The 19,146-nt window shown below is 50.6% G+C and overlaps 1 protein-coding gene across 3 annotated transcripts in view; it reads right to left on the reverse strand.

Moving 5' to 3' along the window:
• Window positions 1–7,035: 7,035 nt before the first annotated feature.
• Window positions 7,036–19,146, reverse strand: part of CHCHD3 (coiled-coil-helix-coiled-coil-helix domain containing 3) — a 264,641-nt gene continuing 252,530 nt past the window's right edge. For all 3 annotated transcript variants that reach the window (XM_036010917.1, XM_028525538.2, XM_028525537.2), the window contains one exon: window positions 7,036–7,761. In XM_036010917.1, the coding sequence (XP_035866810.1) occupies window positions 7,738–7,761 (24 nt within the window). In that variant the 3' untranslated portion in view covers window positions 7,036–7,737. The remainder of the gene's footprint in view (window positions 7,762–19,146) is intronic.

Here is a 19,146-nt window from a genome sequence, read left to right on the forward strand (position 1 = left end):
CCCCGCATCCAATGCAGCAGTCTCATTGGGTGGATGTACAGATGTCCCAAATCTGGTGACTTCCTACTCTCTCTGCTCGCTGCCACCCTACTCCAGGTCGCCGCCTCTTGCTTACATCATTCATGTAACAGCCTCCTAACATCCTCCCTGCCTGCACGTTACCCACTGCAGGCAACGCTTCACGCGGCAGTCCAGAAAGGCACCAAGCCCTCGATGGTCTTTCATCACAGGATAAAGCTTCAGCTCTTACCGTGGGTGAAAAGGTCATGTGTGTTGGGCCCTGCCTGCCTCTCTGAGCTCGTTCCCCGACACCACTCGCCTTTTCCGTCCACGCAGGTCACAAGGACCTCCTTGTCATTCTCTCACAAAGCAAACTGGCTCCCGCCTCAGGACCTTGTGCTCACTGTCCCCCCATCTTCGTATGGATAGCTTGCAACGACAGTCAATAGTTTGCTCAAATGCCACCTTCTTAGAGTTCTTAGAGCTGTCTTCACTGCCCAGTACCCTCCCCGAGGCCCTGTTCTCTCTCCCTGAACCCTCTCTTCCTCCGCCCTGATGTTACATCTCACACAGTGCTTGTTACTCCCTGACATCGTTTAGTGTTCACACCCCATCCCCTCCCTGGAATGTGAGCTCGGGGAGGTCAAGGCCGTGGATGGAACAGTGGACAGGGCACAGCGGTAGACTCCGCTGATTTGGTGATTTCATGTGCGCATGATTCAGGCAATGCCAATGTCCCATGGTGCCGTGGCTGAAAACCACCTCCCCCGGGTCTGAGAGCCCGTGGGAATGGTGAGTCACGTGGTAGAAATTGATCCATAGGCGATGAACAAGCCGCTCCGGCACTGAGGAGGAAGTTGAAAGGACTGAACTCAGGATAATAACCTGATGTTCCTGAAACAGCATCACCCTGATGGTGATTCACAACCCCCTCCTGCTTCCATACAATGGTATCTAACTTCACTGACAAATTCATTCCCAATGCAGACATACCTTCTGCCGGAGCTACTGAGATCTCCAAGTTCTGTGTTGAGCACCTGAGGGTGAGGAGCGTGAGCTCTTTTATTTTGGGTTCACATGTAACATGGGCTGTTGCAAAGGCATTTAAGAACACTGAGGTAACTCAGAATGAACTCCCAGCAGAGGCTTGGCCGCCACCCGCTCCACTGTCCGTCTGCTGGAACAGAGTCCCCAGCTCTTGCCCTGCAGCCCGCCTCCCACGCTTGAGAGAAAATGATGCCGCCGCTGCAGTTCTGTGCTGAACAGTATTTTCAATGACTTTGTGGTCATGCTTCTGAGATCAGGGTGCACATTACTTTAGGGAGATGCAGAGCTCAAGTCTGCAGCCTGATGCTCACGGAGGAACTTGGCCTGTGGCTAGGAAATGAAAATGGTTTTACCCTTGCCTCTCAGATGCACAGGCAGCAGATAATAAGCAGTGGGCCCTCAGCCCCTACTTTATATATTCGACAGGGAGGGGGAGTGAGCGCAGGCTTTGCACCGTGCTAGGGGCTTTGATGAAGGCCCAGCAGTGGCCTGGCCGGCCTGGTCGGTGGACAGACCTGACAGAAAAGGGTGCTGCAGGAGGCTTCCCCTCCAAAATGGGCCCCTTTCCACCCCAGGTGGTCCACTACATGGGCTATGACTGAGTCCAGGGAGGAAAGGCGTGGCCAGAGCAGGGTGGCACCCTGCAACTTGGCCACGGACCTCTGGGGCTTCCACATTTGTGTGTAAAAGCCACGATGGAAATGGAACTTGCTTTGCAGGCAGGGTTATAGTCAAAGCAGACTGCCCTCTCAGCAACGTGACAGCGGCCACCGCCCAGTAAGGATGCCCCAGAGAGGCAGAGTGGAGACTACGGTGGGGGACCGGGGAGGTGAGGGACGGGCAGCTTTGCTGCAGGGGAAAACTTCTGAGGGGCATGGAGGCCTCGCCCACTCACACTCACTTCAAGAGCTTGAAGCATCTCACGCCACTGAGACACAGCTGTGCTTCAGGTGGTAGACTTGGTTTGAGGGAGTTTCCGGGACTGAACTTCATAGTTTCAATGTTCGCCTTCCTTAACCAAAAGGCGTCAATATGGTAACCATTGTTTTCTGAATCTAAAGTGGGTTTAACACTGAACTGTCCCCTAAAACACAGGCCCCGTTTTCATGGTCTACAGAACACCGTGGGGCTCTTTCGAAGGTTCAAGACAAAGGATAGGAAGAGTAGAAGATGCTTTTGAGTTGGACGGTGACTTTGGTGGTCTCCCCTAAAGTAATTCAACTCTCTTTTTTAGGGTTCTGCCAGCAATACTGAGGCTGGGGGCACCAGGAGAGAGCGAGCAAGAACACACAACATGAAGTACAAAATTTCATCATCTTCAAACATCGGTCTGAATATAGAATGAATTAGGTGGTCAGTCGTTTTCTCCCAAGCCTAGGTTGCAATGACTTTGGGTTTTGGGAGGTAATGGAATAGAAAGTTCCTGAAGCTAGCTGGTCCTTCAGCCAAAATTCTTAGTGTACCGGACCTCATCAGATGAGCAAGGCGACCCTCCTGGTGGACGTGGGGAAGGAAGTCCACTTTGTCTTTGGTGCTTGTCAATCGGAACCACCGCCACCCACAGAGGACTGCCGGACAGGGGCTCCAGCTAGACTCTCCGAGGCGCATGGGGGTGTTGCGCGTGGGTCACTGGCCAGCAGTGACCACGGAACGCTGCGGATGGCTCGCCAAAAAACACGCGAGAAACAAACACACATGCATAGAGACAAGACTAGTTTCTGTGGGGAAGTAGGGACAGAAATGGCCACCCCCCCTAGTGGGGAGGGCCCTGATTTACCGTCCACACTTGCTTTTATTAGGCTCATTTTGCATAATAATTCAGGTAAAGTACAGTACTTATCAGGGGGAAGTAAGGAACTATAGAAAACAAGGAACTTTGCTGGTCTATTGAGTCGGGGTCAAACAGCTAGCTGTAAGACTTTGAGGAGCAAACTAACTTCCTCCTTGGACCCCTCTCATTCAACTGAGAGCATTTTAAACAAAGAAGGTTTCACAGTAATTTACACGTTCTTTCTTAGGCCTGATCACCCGGGGAATCTGCCCCTTTTAGCACAGAGCTGCACCACCCTGTCATTGTTTCAGGCTTAGCACGGGAACTAAGGCAATAAGGAGATTTTCTCCCAGACGATGAGAACTCAGGCTATGTCAAAGCCGAGGAGCAAGGGTCCATCACCCTCTTACGCTGCAGCCCCCCAAGTCCTTCTTTTGGGGGGCCTCCCAAAGTGATCATGCCTGCCTTAGGTCATTCCCCCCGTGGGGAATCTTACCCGTCTTTGGCTAACCGACCAAGCTTTTTGGGGTTCAGCAGCAGAAGCAGCATTCCTGCCAGGGAGACAAGCCCTTGTCTCCTTGCTGGCTTACGGTTCTAAGGGCGTTCCCTTAGCCTTAGCCTAGGCGGGGGTTTCAGCTTCTGATACCAGCCAGGGCGGATCCCAACATGGGGGGTGGGGTCCGTCTCTGGTATACAAGGGGGCCTCTGAAGTTTCCCACTTCACCAAGAACCACTGATTCCTCCCAGCCCTCCGGGCCGTGAGCAGCTGGCGATGAAAAAAAGGATATAGTTCCAGATCACCTAAACTGGGGTAGTTACAAAGGACTCTTCCTGTTCCAGTAGATTCGGAATGACAGAGGCTAGAAAATGGAGTAAATGGGAAGAGTGTCCAGCCCTTCTTTCCACACGGCCATGACCACTGAGGGCCAGTGCCCCACCTAATGCCTGAAACCTGTCTGTCACCATTGGCACCTCGGACATTACGTGGGTCAAGGGAAACAGAAAGTTAAAAACTGGTACCTACACATTTTGCATTCTCTTCAGGGCCCAGCGGGAGAAGAGGCTACGACAAACGACTATAATAAATTTAAAAATAAGCCTGGATTTAAGGGAACCAGCACATGAATTGCTCAGACCACAGCAGGTCACGGAGCATCGGTACAACGGTCTCCCATTCTAGAGGATTGTGGGTCTCTGGCACAAACCGGCTGCACATCCTAGGAAGACTTTTCAGAATGGACACAGCCCGCACACTGAGTGAATCCCCCCAGGTGAGTGACAGGAACCTTTTTTTTTTTTTCCAGTGGGGATCATAAACATAGGAAAAACACAATCAAAAGCTATGGAGAACTAAATACCAACTTAGTTTTTTTTCCCAAAGAATTAAAAAAATCCATATACCTGGTTTATAAATTAAGAACTGCAAATAGAAGAAACCACTAAAGAAGTTCTAAATCGATAACTCGTTTACGGTTTAGGAGGCTGGGAAGAAAAGAAAGTATCAACAATCATTTGCTGCGAGGGAGGACCAGAGCAGGCCCCGGGCAGCAAGGAACCTGAGGAAGTGGTTTGTTCCAGAGAGCAGGAGCCCAGGACCTGGCACCTCAGGTAATTACCTCTCAGCAGGCGGGCTTGAGAGGCGGAGAAGGGTGAGAGAAGTCTAAACCCACAAAAGAAGCGGCTAGAGGAGGAGATAAAGCTGGGAGCGACCGAGAGGGGACGTGAAGACACACATGAAGACTCGGGGGAGTAGGGGAGCCGTGACAGAGAATGAACGAACGCTAACTCATTCATTCAAAGCATTCACTTTTCAAGTCTATTAGTTCAAAATGGAATAATCCCAGGGAGCTATTGCTGCTCTTTCAGTTGTTCAACTGATCTAAATCTTAAATCTTGAAAAGAGTCAGCTCCCACAGCTGAAATGGGCAGAGAGAATTATCCTGTGGGTTTCTGGCAAAAGCAATTATACCTGTGGGCTGAAAGACATCAAGCTAAGAACCACAGGTTCCCAACAGCTAAGGCAGACTTGATGAGGACATCTGGCCGCCTGTTCAGTTCTAAGCAAAATACCGCTTACAGCTGCTAGGGAGAGGAGTCGCATTGGTAGACCAGCAAGCCACAGTGTTTGGCTTTTAGCAGTCCACATCTGCTACTAATAAGGATTACTCAATTATTTTCTAAACCATTACATGTTGGCATGTTTTCTGTAATAAGTTACTGACTTTTCAAAGAGAGGACTTCGTGCTGGTCCCACCCAGCTGTCTTCTAGCTCACCAGACATCCGTCTAGTGTGATGACATCTGCCTGGGCTTCCAAGACACTGTACTCTTCTTGGCTTCGTGAGCGGAAGTATCATGGTTCAAGGTGTGTTCTATTTAATGGAGGAACTAACTGATTGGAATGTGTCACTCCTATGACACTCAAAAAGCACAACATTCTTCCCAAGCAGTTGTCATCGAGTTAACAGTGACCGGGACAGAGTTGGGACGTGATCCGCAGGGAGGTCTCCAAAGGTGGAGAGAAAGGCATCACCCCACCCTTTGATCCCCCCGGAGTGCCGTCGCTGTCCCTGGCATCCATCATGGTTGTCAGGACGATGCATTAATAACCAGGTGAGGGAGAGAGACATCCTGATAAACCACCCTCCCAGTTCTCAGGGCTGTCACCAGCTCTCCACGCCTGGCTCTTCAGAGCTGCATTTCTTGGCCAGTGAGAAGACTGGCAGTTTGCACGTGCCAAGTTCTTGGCTCTAAATTGCAAAGCAAAGCTGACTAGGAGGGGATTGGTGAGTTAGTGGATTTGCAAGTCACCGTGTAAACACTTGTCTTGTGTGTACCTATCCCTTCTCCCAAGTGGTTACCTGGGTGCTAGCCCGATGCTGCCAAAATGTGCTGCTTCCTTCCTTCCCACGTAAACAAACTCAGCTCAGTTTGTACCATTATAAAAAATATATACCGCAAAACAAAAACTTGCATTAAACAGTAATCACAGAGCCTCTTGGCAATTGTGGTGGGAGAGTCAACGCAGCCCCTTGGAATCCACATCAGGTTCGCAGGGGTGACACGGAGATGCCGTCATTTACACGGAGGAGTCCACACTTAGTGCAGGTTGGTTGAGATTTCCCCGACACGGGCGATGTTCATCCTGACTTTCTCTAAAAGGTATCTGGGATGTGGATAGTCTTTCCATGTCCCCAACTCCGAATACCAGTTCACTGAGTAATCACACAGACCAACAGCAGTGTACCCTGGACCCGGCGGGTGTACATCTACACAGGAGGTTGTTCCACCCCAACCCCAACAGTTGAGAAATCAGGGGTGCAGTTTGGAGCAGGGGTTCAATTAGGTCCCACGGGTGGGAAAGTGGCAGAGTCACAATATGGACATGGATGCGCCTTACTCCAAAGCCTGTATTCTATTTTTTTTAAAGATTTTATTTATTTCCTTATTGTTAGAGGGGAAGGGAGGGAGAGAGAGGGAAGAAACATCAATCAGTTGCCTCCTGCCTCACTGGAGACCAACCCGCAGCCCCAGCACGTGCCCTGACAGGGAATCGAACTGATGACCTTCTCCTTTGCTGGAGGATACCCGACCTGCTAGCCACATCGGTCAGAGCCAAAGCCTGTATTCCTAATTATTTTGCTAGAGCATTTCCTCTCTGTAACAAAATAAAAACTCTACATAACGAAAGGTACTCAGACAACATCACAAAGCCCTGGCATTTTCCCCTCCATCTCTTCCTGGAGGCCTGTCCACTGAGCGTCCATGTGAAGACTGATTTCCAACTTATCAAAACCCAGGGTCGAAGGACCAATCCCCTGGTAAAAAAGTGAGTTACAATTAGAGTTTTAATGAAATTGGAAAGAGGAAAAACATTCGACGTTGACTGACTTTTTCTAAGTAACATTTTCATGGGTCACAGGGTCAGACGTTCACAGCCAAGGTTATCTAAGCTTGCTCTCGCCACAGGCAGCATGGCTTAAGCCATCCCAGAGAAAGGAAGGCCGTGCCATTTGGGAAGTTCTCACCGATCCTACCCTGCTGCCTAAGCGGCAGGTTCTGAGTATCACCTGCAGGCTGAGGCCCTGCAAAGCGTTCCGGAGCTCTTCCTGAGAAAGGCACAGCTCACGTGCAAACTAACAATATGAACCAACTCGATTCCCGTGAGCACGACCGTCTAACCCAGGGGAAGAAACACACGAGGCCCCGGGCTGCAACGCCAGTCTTCGTCAGAAAATATATTTATTACTGGTAGTGAGTGAAGTCAAGGTGTCAGTGTTCATGATAGAGAAGGGGCTGTATGAGCCAAGGTTGCCTTTACGTTGGTAAAAAAAAAATGCCTTATTTCACTTGTAATCATAAACATTATTCCAGTAAAGGAGGTACATTTTCTCTCCTTTTTGTCTTCTTACGTGATCGCCACAGTTAAAATGAAATGGCTCTTACAAAGTCGAGAGAGAAAAGAAACAGAGAGAAACCCCACGCGCCACAGTCCGGACAACTCCGCCCCGCACGCCGGCCTGAGACACAGCCGCGCTGCCCTCCCTGCTCCCCGCCCCAGTTCTCCTGTCCCGTCCCGACCCCCAGCTTTGCTGCAGGGGCGGTGGCCGAACGATGGAGCGTGGTTAGGAGAGAAAGTTGGACAGAAAGCACAAAAGGCGGAGAGGGCTGGGTTTCCCTTGTTGTCACCACACTTGGGGTTTATTAACGCGGCAGCGGGTCCTTCAGGGCTGGTCCTGGTCTTGGCCTCGGCGCTGCGAGTCGCTGCTGACCAGACCGTGACGGGCTTCTGTCGAGTCTGCTCTCTGGTGTTCTCTTTAGCGGCCTTCTCTTTAAATAGGTTACTTTCTCACTAGGAAAAAAAATGTCCCACCTCTGGAATTAACGTTGAAGGACTTCTGCTTGTTCTGAAAGTTGGCTTTATCCTCCCTTCTCGATCACACTCTGCAAGAGAAACAGGAAACACACGTGTTAGCACCAGAAGGAGGGCAAAAGTAACAGCCACTAGTCAGTATTGTAGTAGTTGGTACTGCTTTTCAAAGATCGGCTTCAAAACCACAGAAAGCAAGGCACGTGCTTCCTGGTTTTAAAACACCCCTGCCTTCAAGGATCAGCGCTGCTTAGTCGTGTCCAGCCTGCAAGTGGCCCCTCACCCACCGTGCAAAGCTGGACCCGCAGGGAAGCCCGGCCCGGATCGTGGGCTGGGGCGGGGCGGGAGCAGTGTGTGTGCGGTCTCACTACCCCCAGGGGTGGGATGTGGGGAAGCATTTCTGGTGGCCAGAATGCTTGGGGTAGGGGAGGGGTGGGACAGAGGTGAAACCCCAAGGGCTCCGAGAAGAAATCTCCCAACTGAAGGCAGGGTGCTCTCCCAGGCTGAAGACCTCTGCTCCCTCCAGGCAGAATGTGCACGTTCCTGAGCGTGTAACCTGGGTGGGGCTGCACAGGTGCGCACCCCCAAACTGCAGAAATGGCCCCTGCACTCCATTTAGCTATTTGCTTTTGTGGGTGCAGAGTTGCTGACGTGTGTCGCTGCCTGAGGTTTAGGGTGCACAGCACAACGGTTTGATTCATATGTCCTGAATACAGTGCAAAATGCTTACCACAGTAGGGTTGGTCAACACCCATCACCTCACAGATACAATACAAACAAAGAAGAAGCTCCTCCTCATCACGAGAACTCACGGGGTCTGCTCCCGACAACTGTCCCGCGTGCGGCAGTGTTAGCTACAGTCGTCGTGTCGCCCATCGCACCCCTAGACTCACGGCCTTCGCGGGAAGTTCGTGCCTGCTGACCCCCTTCCTCCGATCCCCAGCTCTGCCAACCACGTACCTGCCCCCTGTTCCGTGAGTCTGGCGTGCTTTGTTCAAGATTCCACACGTCAGTCCAGGAAACCCCGTGGTGCCCGCCTTTCTCCGCCCGACTTACTTCACTTAGCGTAATGCCTTCGAGGTCCTCCCACAATGTCACAAATGGTAGGTGGCCCTCGTTTTCATGGCTAAATATTACTCTACTGTGTGTGTGTGTGACAACTTCTTTACCCACTGGTCCATCAGTGGACACCTGGGGCGCCCCCACGCCCCGGCTGCTGCAAATGACGCTGCTGCGAACACGGGGGTGCAGAGAGAGCCCTTCTGGGGCTGGCGGTTTTGTTTCCTTCGGGTTTGCGCCTAGAAGTGAAATTACTGGATGATGTGGGAGTTCTATTTTTAATTGTTTGAGGAAACTTCATACTGTTTGACTGCAAGGGTTTTAGCAGTTCACGATCCCACCACCAGCGCACAGGGCTCCCTCCACTACACACACACACACGCTGGCACTTGTCCCCCCCCCAGCCTTCCGACGGCCACTCTGGTCGGCCCGAGGCACTCTCTTGCCTCGGACGTACTCTGCGGTTCCACAGTGGCCAGTGACGCTGGGCATCATTTCAGGTACCTGCTGGCCATTCATACATCTTTTTTTGGGAAAATGTCTATTCAGGTCCTTTGCCCATTTATTAATTAGATTTTTAAATATTGAGCCATACATAACATTTTGGATGCTAACACCTCATCAGATACATGGTTTGCAAAGAGTTTTTCCCGTTCCGTATGCTGTTTGCTTTCTTGGTTTCCTTTGCTGTGCAGGCGCTTTTCACATTGACACAGTCCACTTCATTTATTTTTTATTTTGTTGCTTGTGTTTTAGGTGTGACTTATAAAAAACCATTACCAAGGCCTATGTCAAGGAACTTTCTCCCTAGGAGTTTCATGCTTTAGAGTCTTACATTTAAATCTTTAATCCATTTGGAGTTCATTTTTGTGAGTGGTGTAAGTAAGCTAGGAGTCAAGTTTCATTCTTTTACATGTGAATATCCAATTTTCCCAGCACCGTTTATTGAAGAGATTGTCTTTTTCCCACTGAGCATTCTCGGCTCCCTTGTCAAGTATCAGCTGACTGTACTGGGTGTATTTCTGGGCTCTCACTTTTGTTCCGCCGGTCCATTTGTCTGCTTTTATGCCAGCACTGAGGCAGGGGATGGAAGAAGAAATCCCGTGACACCACAGCTGCCATCAGTCAGCATTCTGATTTCTAAGAATCGCCTTGTGACACCTAATAATCATCAGCACTGTGGTTTCCCCCTGAGTGGGCAATCTAGGAGGACTGTGGGAAGTCACATGTGTAAAGGAGCTTAAGTAAAAATGCTATAAAGCCTGTAGCCAGGTGTCCAACCTTCTGGTGTTTTTGGGCCACACTGGAAGAAGAGGATTCATCTTGAGACACACATTAAATACACTGCAACACATAATCACAACAAAATCTTACACTGTTTTAAGTAAATTTACAATTTTGTGTTGGGCCACATTCACAGCCATCCTGGGCCACATGCTGCCCGTGGGCTGGACACCCCTGCTAGCCACTCAACAGAAGAGAGTGGCTATTCCCTGGCCGCTGATGGCCTGCTCCCATGTCTTGGGAAGTGTACGTTCCTTATAAATGTCCTGCTTGCCTTGCTTTACAGTATCTGTGTGGGCAGTTCAACTCTTTGCTCTTGTCCTCCAAGAGCCTGGGTCCCGTCTCCATCTGCAGCAGTACCATACCGTTTTGATCACTACAGCTTTGTGGTGTAGCTTGACATTAGGCAGTGTGATGTCTCCTGCTTCGGTCTTCTTTCTCAGGATTGCTTTGGCTATTAGGCGTCTTTGGCAGTTCTTAAAAATTTTAGGACTTTTTAAAAATTTTTCTGTAAAAAAAAAAGCCACTGGAATTTTGATGGGGATTGCACTGAATCTACAAATGGCTTTTGGAAGTATTGACATTTTAACAAACTGAATACTTCCAATCCATACACATAGAACATCCTTCCCATTTATTTGTCTTCTTTGATTTCTTAAAAAAATGTCTTGTAGTTTTCAGAGTAGAGATCTTTCATTTCCTTGGTGAAAATAAATTTACTCCTAAGTATTATCTTTTGATGCTATTATAAACGTGATCTATTTCTTTTTCAGAAAATTCTTTAGTGTGTAGAAAACATTACTGATTTTTGTAGGTTAATTTTATATCCTGAACCTTTAGTGAATTCAGTGATTAGTTCTAATGTGTTTTTATGAGTCTTTAGGATTTTCTCTCTATAAAATCTTAGCCAGGCAGAATTCTTAATATCAGATTAAAACTCAATAACCAGCAGGAGCAGGGGTATACTGTGCCTCCATTCTTAGGAATCTTAAGTTGAAAGCGATCCTTTCCTCTTTGCTTTTGAAATTACTCAGGAAGAAGAGGTTAGGTTAAGTCCAAGGTGGCTTCTAATCTGTTAATGGCTTGTCCCACCACCCCTCACCCTTTCTGCCATTTATTGTGCCCCCTCTTCACTAAGCTCTTCCGAGGTACCAGCTGCACTGAGTTAGGTGCTATGGGGAAACCAATACACGTGCCCATGGAAAGGTCAAGGCATGGTACAGGGTAATAACCTGTAATTTTTAAATATATTTGGTAAATATGTGCTAAAATTATTTTACTGAATAAGTACAATAATTCATACAGTATAAAATTCAAGAAGAACAAAAGAATATGTGGTTTTTTTCCCTCTTCCTGTTCCCCAGTTTCCTGTATCCTCTTCCAGAAAAGGAGGTGTTCCTGCCTGGTTCAGAGGAGGGTAACTCTGCAGCAGGAGCCATCAGAGAAGGCTCCTCAGTGATCTTTCCCTGCCGGTAGGACACAAACAAAAGGGCCATGGCTAAGGACGGGGACAGGCAAGGCTGGGAGGCAGTAGCAAAGATCAGAGGGGGGACAAACCCAGTACATACGGAGGGCGGAGGGAAGAGACGGGCCCAGCTGCAGGGAAGGGTGGGCACTCAGAATGGACCAAAAAGCTGCAAGAAGGGCCCAGAGCGCACGCCAGATACTTCCTGTCGGTGACTGAAAAAACCCAGGATCCCAGCATGTCCTCACACAGGAGAACGGTGTCAGGACGGCTCTCCTGGCACCCTCAGCACCACGGACCCAACAGATGTGAGTCCGGAGGCAGAAAGAGCAGGGAGGAAGTAGGCTGGACACCAGGCAAGGGTGGGGCTGAGAAAATCCACAGAGCCACAGAAACACAGGGAAAAAGAGATGGTGAGACTACGTAGGGTGGGGTGGGGTCCTCAGTGACAGGGAGGATGGTGGTGTCACTAAGACACACAGGGAAGTCAGGGAGAGGAGACCTACTGGAAATGAGGAAGATGACTTAAATTTGGGGTCTGCGAGTCTGGGTGGAGGACAGTGAAACATCCCAGATGGAAACGTCCAGAAGGAAGTTGTAGGCTTGGGCAGAGGTCCAAGGTCTTTAGAGATAAAGATCTTAGGTCGAAGATGAAGAAAAAAGATTGAAATACAGGGGCAGAACACAAAGAGTGGAAGGACAAATAAGCATGTCGGGACACAGAGTACAGGGCAGATTAATGTAAGGTACCAGTGATCACAGGTCTCCAGGAAGTCCACGGCCACAGGGCACAAAAGAAGAATCAGTGTGAAAGCAGGCAAGCTGGTGTGGAGAGAAGGCACACAGAAATGGCAGGGAAGACAACGCTGTGGTCAGGCGGAAGTCAGTCAGAAAAGCTGGATGCACCCAGGGAAAGCGGAAGGAGAGTGAATTAAGCAGAAGACTGCTCAGCGCTGCGCTGTAGGACTGACGTGTGAACTCCAGGCTTCTCTCAAACCCATCGTTCATGTACGCCCTGAGTTTGTCGGAAAAGTTAAAACTGAGCACCGACCGCGAAGAATCAGACCAGGCTACGTCACAGAGCCCCAGCTTCTCATTCATCCTCACCTCTTCCTATGCGGCTTGATCTCTGCGCGAGCCTCTCCAGCCGCACGGACTGCAAACGGTAAATCCCAGCTCTACAGACAGCCTCGCCACAACATTACTTATTAATTCAGAACGGAAGTCAGCCTGAAGCCATCTGTACTGAGTCCATCTAAAGGGCACTGAGTTATTAATGAAAACGGTTACTTGAGGAGTGATGCCATTTTGCGTTTTAGGGGTTATATGCTCACTACTTCCTTCAACACGCCAATGGGAACTGTAAGCTGTGAGCTGCCCAGTTGAGATTCCACGGCTGCGCCTTGCTCCACAGCTTAGATCTTGAGGTCAGAGCGAGAGCTGTGAGATCACTGACAAGAAGAGTTCTGACCCGCCCTAAGTCAAGTCACAGGGGCTGGGAGGGAAAGACAACCACACTTCACCAGCTGACAGCGGCAGGCAACTGACAACGGGCCCCACCCACTTGTGAGTGGGAACTGGGAGCTCCGCGTCAATTCCAGGTGCGGCCCCAGACACCCCGCTCCCCGCATCGGCACAAACTTCCAGGGCTGTTGCCCGCGATCCATTGGAAGTGGTGGCTGTCCCCTCTTCCCGGATGGTGCGCCACCCCACCTCGTCTTTCCCCGTCCCCTCATCTGTAGTCAGTGTAAATTCTTTAGAAACAAATTACACCTTTCTTCCCCCAAACCCGATGTTTATAAAGGAGCCCGTCAACTCCAGGATGGTGGACTAGTAGTGTCTTTCCCACCGAGCCGGGCTGTGGGTGGTTTAGACTTCACGCCCAGGGCCAGGGCCTTTTCTGGATAGCATCTGGCTCAATAAACCCTTTCTTTTAGAAAAGCTTTTGGCCATGAAAGTTTTCTTATTTAACACAATGTACCTCTTTTCGACCGTTGCAAAATAATCTACAGTGACCCTGACATAATTAAAGCAAAAGTTAGCACTATTCCGGAGTCTACGGGATCGTTTTACAACCATTCTTCTCTCTGAAACCTCAACCAAATGCAGAAGGGTACGTTTTCGGCCAGCTCAGGTAGTGATAAGAATGCCAGGCTCTCTTGAAGAGACAAGCCGGGCCTGGCTGGTTTGAAGATCAATGGGCAATCTAACATAGAGACACTAAAGAAACACTTTTGAGAAATCGTAAGACACAGAGAAGTAAACATATTCACAAAACACCCTGACACATGCTTTAGTGCAAATCCTCAAAGACACAGCATGCAGTTCAGCTGAGTCATGGGTGACTCTCTGGCGACACAAATCCTGTGTCTCCCGGGGCTGGTCCACACACGCCACGTTGTCACACTGCAGTCAGTTGCCACCAAAGGGTGGCAGAGGTGGTACAAAACACCTCCCTTCTGTCACAGACACTCACACACACAATGTCAAGTTGAATGTGTACAAAGGTGAATTGGTAAAAACAGTCTGTGTTGTTACCGTATCACAGCTACGCCGCGAAACCTGCTCACATCCGGCCCGAGGGTCTTGGGCGGAGGGATCCCGAGGCCCGGCAGGGTCTGCCATTTAGCGTCCAGCTTATAGATCCTCCCGCGATCCCTGTGTCAGCCATTCTGTAAGCAGCTGCCTTTGGGCTGAAATTCAACACTGCATACATTTAACACCGCATAAATTAACATGGGAAGTTCCCCGAAGAGTCAGGGAGAATGTGTGCAAGTTATAAAAAACTGCTTCTTTCATTTAAAGAACTGCTAAGACTTAGTCTTACTGTAGAGAAAGCAGTTCCTTGCACTTGCGCATCACCACGGTTTGGGGCCGCAGAGACCCCTTCCACAAACAGCCGAGAGCTGCCCGAAGGGGGCAGCGGTCGGCCGGGCGTCAACGCTGCGCTTTCCCCGAGGCCCTTTCGGGTCCCAGCCACCGAGGGAGGGAACCGGCAGCTCACACGGTCAGACAAGAGCAGGGCCCCTGGAGAGCAGCGATGGAGTGTCATTTCCATTTATTAAAACGATCTTAACTGTTTTCCTCAAATATTTTGGTTACACAGTAATCTTGTCCACTGGTTTTGGAATCACAGCTTTCCTGGAGGGCCTGGCTATCAGAGCGGTGTGTCGGCTACTGGCCGTCGCAGTCAATTTAGGAGGAATGATGGCTGCCCGGGATTGCTAAACGGTCACCACAAGAAGAATAAAAATAGTTTTCTTCTTCCATAAGAGACACCACTTAGTTTCTGGCTGAGCTTCCCCCGCATCTCGCCAAGACTTCCGAAGGCCTCACGAGGCTGGGCGTGGGAGCAGGAAGGCTGCCGGGGAGACCTACACGGGAAGCGTCCTGAGAGTCCTGCGCTTTCACCGAGGGGCGGGAAGCGTGGGGCGTGGACGAGAGCCGAGCGGTGGGGAGGAGCAGCCAGTGGTAAAGACAGAGAGAAGATGGTGAGAGAGGAGCCAAAGGAATCGATAAATTCAATTTGTGAGAAGCACAGAGCTCGCTCTGCCCGCGCGGAGCACCGCTCCCGACCACCTGGAGCCCTGACTCTCTGACTGGTTTCGTTCCAGTCTCTGCCTGCCCCAGCAGCTGCCGTTCTCTATTCTTCCTGCTTTGGAGGAAACATGAGTTAACTTTTGTACGTGTGGAACTTGTTCTATTTCTTCTATGGCAAATGCTCTGCATAATATTCAAATTAAATTACAAGTAATGAACTGTTTACACACCTTGCTGCAATAACAAACACAACGCTAGCACACTGCAGTTCTCTTGAAGGGTAAGCACTAGAAAATAAATGCCTATTAAGAAAGGTCAAAGTCTATTACCATGGTAATATTTCTTCTATTAAATCCTGATTTAAAAAATAAATAAAAAGGAAAGGTCATATACAACTATTACTCTTGGAAAGTGGTTTAGAAAAGGATTCCTATGACAGAAGGGGCCGAGGCAACAATCTGTAAAAGTCTGGAATTCAGCTTGCTTTGATGACTCCAGACTGGAAGGGCTGCGCCCCTCAGGCCACAGACTCTGTCACGGGATACCCACGTGCCACCCTGAGCACGAGCAGCCCCACTGGACGACCGATCGATGTCATCAGGTGACAATGGCAAAGCAGCCTTCGCACCCAGCAAAAGCACGCTCCTGCAGGTCTTCCCAGGAAGTCAGCCTCCCGATGGATCTCTGTGCTCGATGACCAGGGGCATCTGTGTGCCTCAGAAGCAACTATGTGAAGACAGGGTCCCTGATGGGGCTCAGAGAAGGAGAGCAGGGTGACGAAAACAGCAAAGCCCAGTGAAGGTCTGGTGGCCAATGTGAGCTGGCCAGGGGACCTGTGACCTTGTCCAGGAGCCTCTTTCCTGCCCCCTGCCCAGGAATCCTGGGTGTGGCTCCTCATGCCCGGGCACCACGGTCAATGGGGTCAAGGGGAGAAGAGAACTTCCTTTTCAGGGGCTCCCGCCTTTGGTCCAAGACATCTGATCTGTACTGGAGGCTGAACTAGGAACTCGTTCCCGGGAGTGGTCTGATTAGACCTGGCCAGATGGCTTAGCCCTGGCAGGCAGTGACAGGTAGGGGCAGCTCCTCCTCTCCCGCAAGAGCGGAAGCAGAGCCTGGGCAGGGCCCCTGAAAGGCTCGCCTCCAGTGTAGCCCAGGCCAGCAGGCTGCAGTGCTCTGTGCACGGTCACCTGGGGAACCAGTTCGTAGTTCCGATGTCCAGGCCATCCTCAGCCCTTCTGAGTCAGAATTGCCAGGCACGGGGCCAGGTGTGTGCATTTTAAAGGAATTCCCCAGGTGATTCTGCCGCTCACCCGAGCTGGAGACCCTGCACGACAGGGAGGAGCGCGCCGGCTCTGGCACAGCAGTGAGCTGTTCCGGCCTGGACCTGCCCCACCACGGAGCGCTGGGACTCTCCGGGCCGATTCTTCCAAGACAAAAGATGGCGATTAGGTTACAGGATCTAAGGCCTGTCCAGTCGCAACAGCCTATAGTCTATGAAATCATTTGCATGTAGTTTATAGTTTTTCTGAAAATGATGATAAAATTCAGCTTGCTCTGGCACTAGGTTTTCCTTTCAAGAATTCTGATTTCTAAAGAGACAGCCACTACTTTGTTTTCAGACCCTCTTCACACTCAAGTCATGGGGGCGTGTTTGAGCCCTGGTCTAACACAAACCCAAGTTACGGGAGAGGGAAACCCCACCATCTTCAAGGAAGCAGAAACGTTCTGCCACAGCAAACTCCCCCCTTGCACGGAGCTCCAGGTCTCCTGTTCCGGGGACTGACCGACCTCAGCCTGGAGGGGCACTGGCCTCACTCGCCAGGGTCTCGGCCCTCCTTCCTCACTGCAGCGGGCGACCTTTCAATCTCCTCATAGGGGTCAGCTGGAAGCAGGCAGGCCGGAGTGGGGCTCGCCCCATTTCTACGAGGCCCTTGTGTGGGTGCTCCTTCAGCGAGCTGCTTGCTTGGCTCCGAACCGCGGCCCACTTGTCAGTTTCAACCTCCGCTGCGGTTTGGCGACTCCTGGCTGGCCTCCGTCATCTGACCCCGGGCTCCACCTGGCCTGGGTCTTCTGCGCGTGTCCAGGGTCTGGCTTCAGTCTTGGAATTTAGCTTGCTTTGATGTGACTCTGAATGGGAAGGGCTGCACCCCTCAAGGCCACGGGCTCTGTTATGGAACACCCACGTGCCACCCCGAGCACGAGCGGCCCTGCTGCACGACTGACCCATGCCATCAGGTGACGATGGTGAAGCAGCCTTTGCACCCAGCAAAAGCACGCTCTTCTGCTCAGCTTCACAGTCCCTCACCGCCCAGTGTTACTTGGCCTGCATGTTCTACTGCGCTTCATCAGCCGGCAGCCCACGTTCTGCCAGGCAGCGCTGAGAAAGCTTTTTCCACTTCACCGACCTCGGGGACACTTGGAAACTGTTTCTACCCGTCCCCTTGGCTTCCCCAGGGCTGACAGGCACATACATTTCAAGGAAAGGACAGGAAGCTGTGGGAGGCCAGACGACACGCAGAATGATCAGAAATGCAGTTGTTCTTCCAGAGTGAAAGTTTAAGGCTGACAACGTCGAGGAGGCAGAGGCACAAACGCTGGAGGTCCCTGGAGAAGGGGTGCAGCTCGTACCGAAGGGCCACAGCTTTTACTCTGAGAGAGCTCAGGAATGTGTGTGCTCGTGTGCACCGCTTCTCATCCTCCTACAGGGACACAGGTTCAGCCCCAGAATAGCAGCTGGCAGGTCCTCGTGCATCACCTTGCTCAAACCTTCATTTCCCAAGGAGGGAACCGAAGTCCAGGTCATCGTGACTAGATGGTAGCTACAACGTTTCCCGTGAACTCCACCCTGGAGTGAACTCAGACTGCTCCCCTCAGCTGGGCCGGCCTCCCACCCTTCGTGTCAATGGCAGCAGGGCTGAGGAAAGAGCTGGAATGCTTGGAGTCACCACCCGGCAAGCAGCTGGATTCCACAAGTACCTTGAAGGGACGGTGGGGCATCTCAGGGAGCACAGCATGCGGACCTGGGAGCAAGCCCTTTCTGCACCCGCCCCTTTCACCAACAGAACGTGCGCACACTTTGTCCCACTATTGGGCAGTTACCATTTGCTTCCCACCTCCCCCTCCCCTCCACAGACTCCTGTGGGGCAGGTGAATCAAGACTGAATGGGAACCGGGTTTTAAAGGTGAGAACACGCAATTCAATCTTGGAGAGTTTTTAGAAAGCTATGAGGCTAAGCAGATATGAGAAGACCACACAGAAGCCTATCAATTGCTATCCTCCTACATTTTAAAATGTGGTATCTCATCTAGCTAGCCAGTAGCTTTTAAGTCTTAGACATGACAATTATAGCAATTTCATATGTCTTTACACCTGTGAAGAACACACAACTTTAATATATATAAATATACTGGAAGTAACAGTTTAAATGTCTCATGTCAACCCATGAGGAATTGTTTAAGAATAGCTGAAGAAAGATTGATGTGAATAAGTGGATGAATAAGAAAGGAAAAGTAAGGCTGAGGAACATCCGGAAATCTTCCTATCATTAAAATCTATTAGTCTACACAACACTGTCCCAAGAGAACCAGTGAAAGCCCAATTTATGAGTCATTTAAAAGTGGAGTGGATTTGGCTGTTGGAATTATTCCAAGGGGAAAACTCACGGACTATGCCGGAAACGGACAGCAACCTAATGGGTTGTTGTTGTGTTTAGCGTTTTCTATGTCAGCGTGTCCGGCTTGTTCTTTGGATTCAACAAGGAAACAGAGGGAGGGGTTAGGCCGGCCAGAGACCACTGCAATGGAGGATCAAGACCTCTTACACCGCCAACGTCTCTTCTAACAGCGGGGGGAGCAGGGGACACACATTTAGACGAACTGTGCAAGGAGAAAAAGGAAACTGTGGTTTCCTGTGGTATTGGAGGAAAAGTAACTACACGTGGACTACTGATATGACCCCGTGGCCATGTTGGCAAGGTCCTAAAGCGGGGTCTCGTGGAGCCGCACCTCCGAGCACGGCCTTGCTGCCCCCCTTCCCCGCTGGCTCCCATCAGCCTACGGTGTCACTTGACCTTGCATGCTCCCTTCGAGTCATGATGACCACACACGGTTT

The sequence above is a fragment of the Phyllostomus discolor genome, chromosome 10, assembly GCF_004126475.2.
Source record: "Phyllostomus discolor isolate MPI-MPIP mPhyDis1 chromosome 10, mPhyDis1.pri.v3, whole genome shotgun sequence".
In the NCBI taxonomy this organism is placed as follows: Eukaryota; Metazoa; Chordata; class Mammalia; order Chiroptera; family Phyllostomidae; genus Phyllostomus; species Phyllostomus discolor.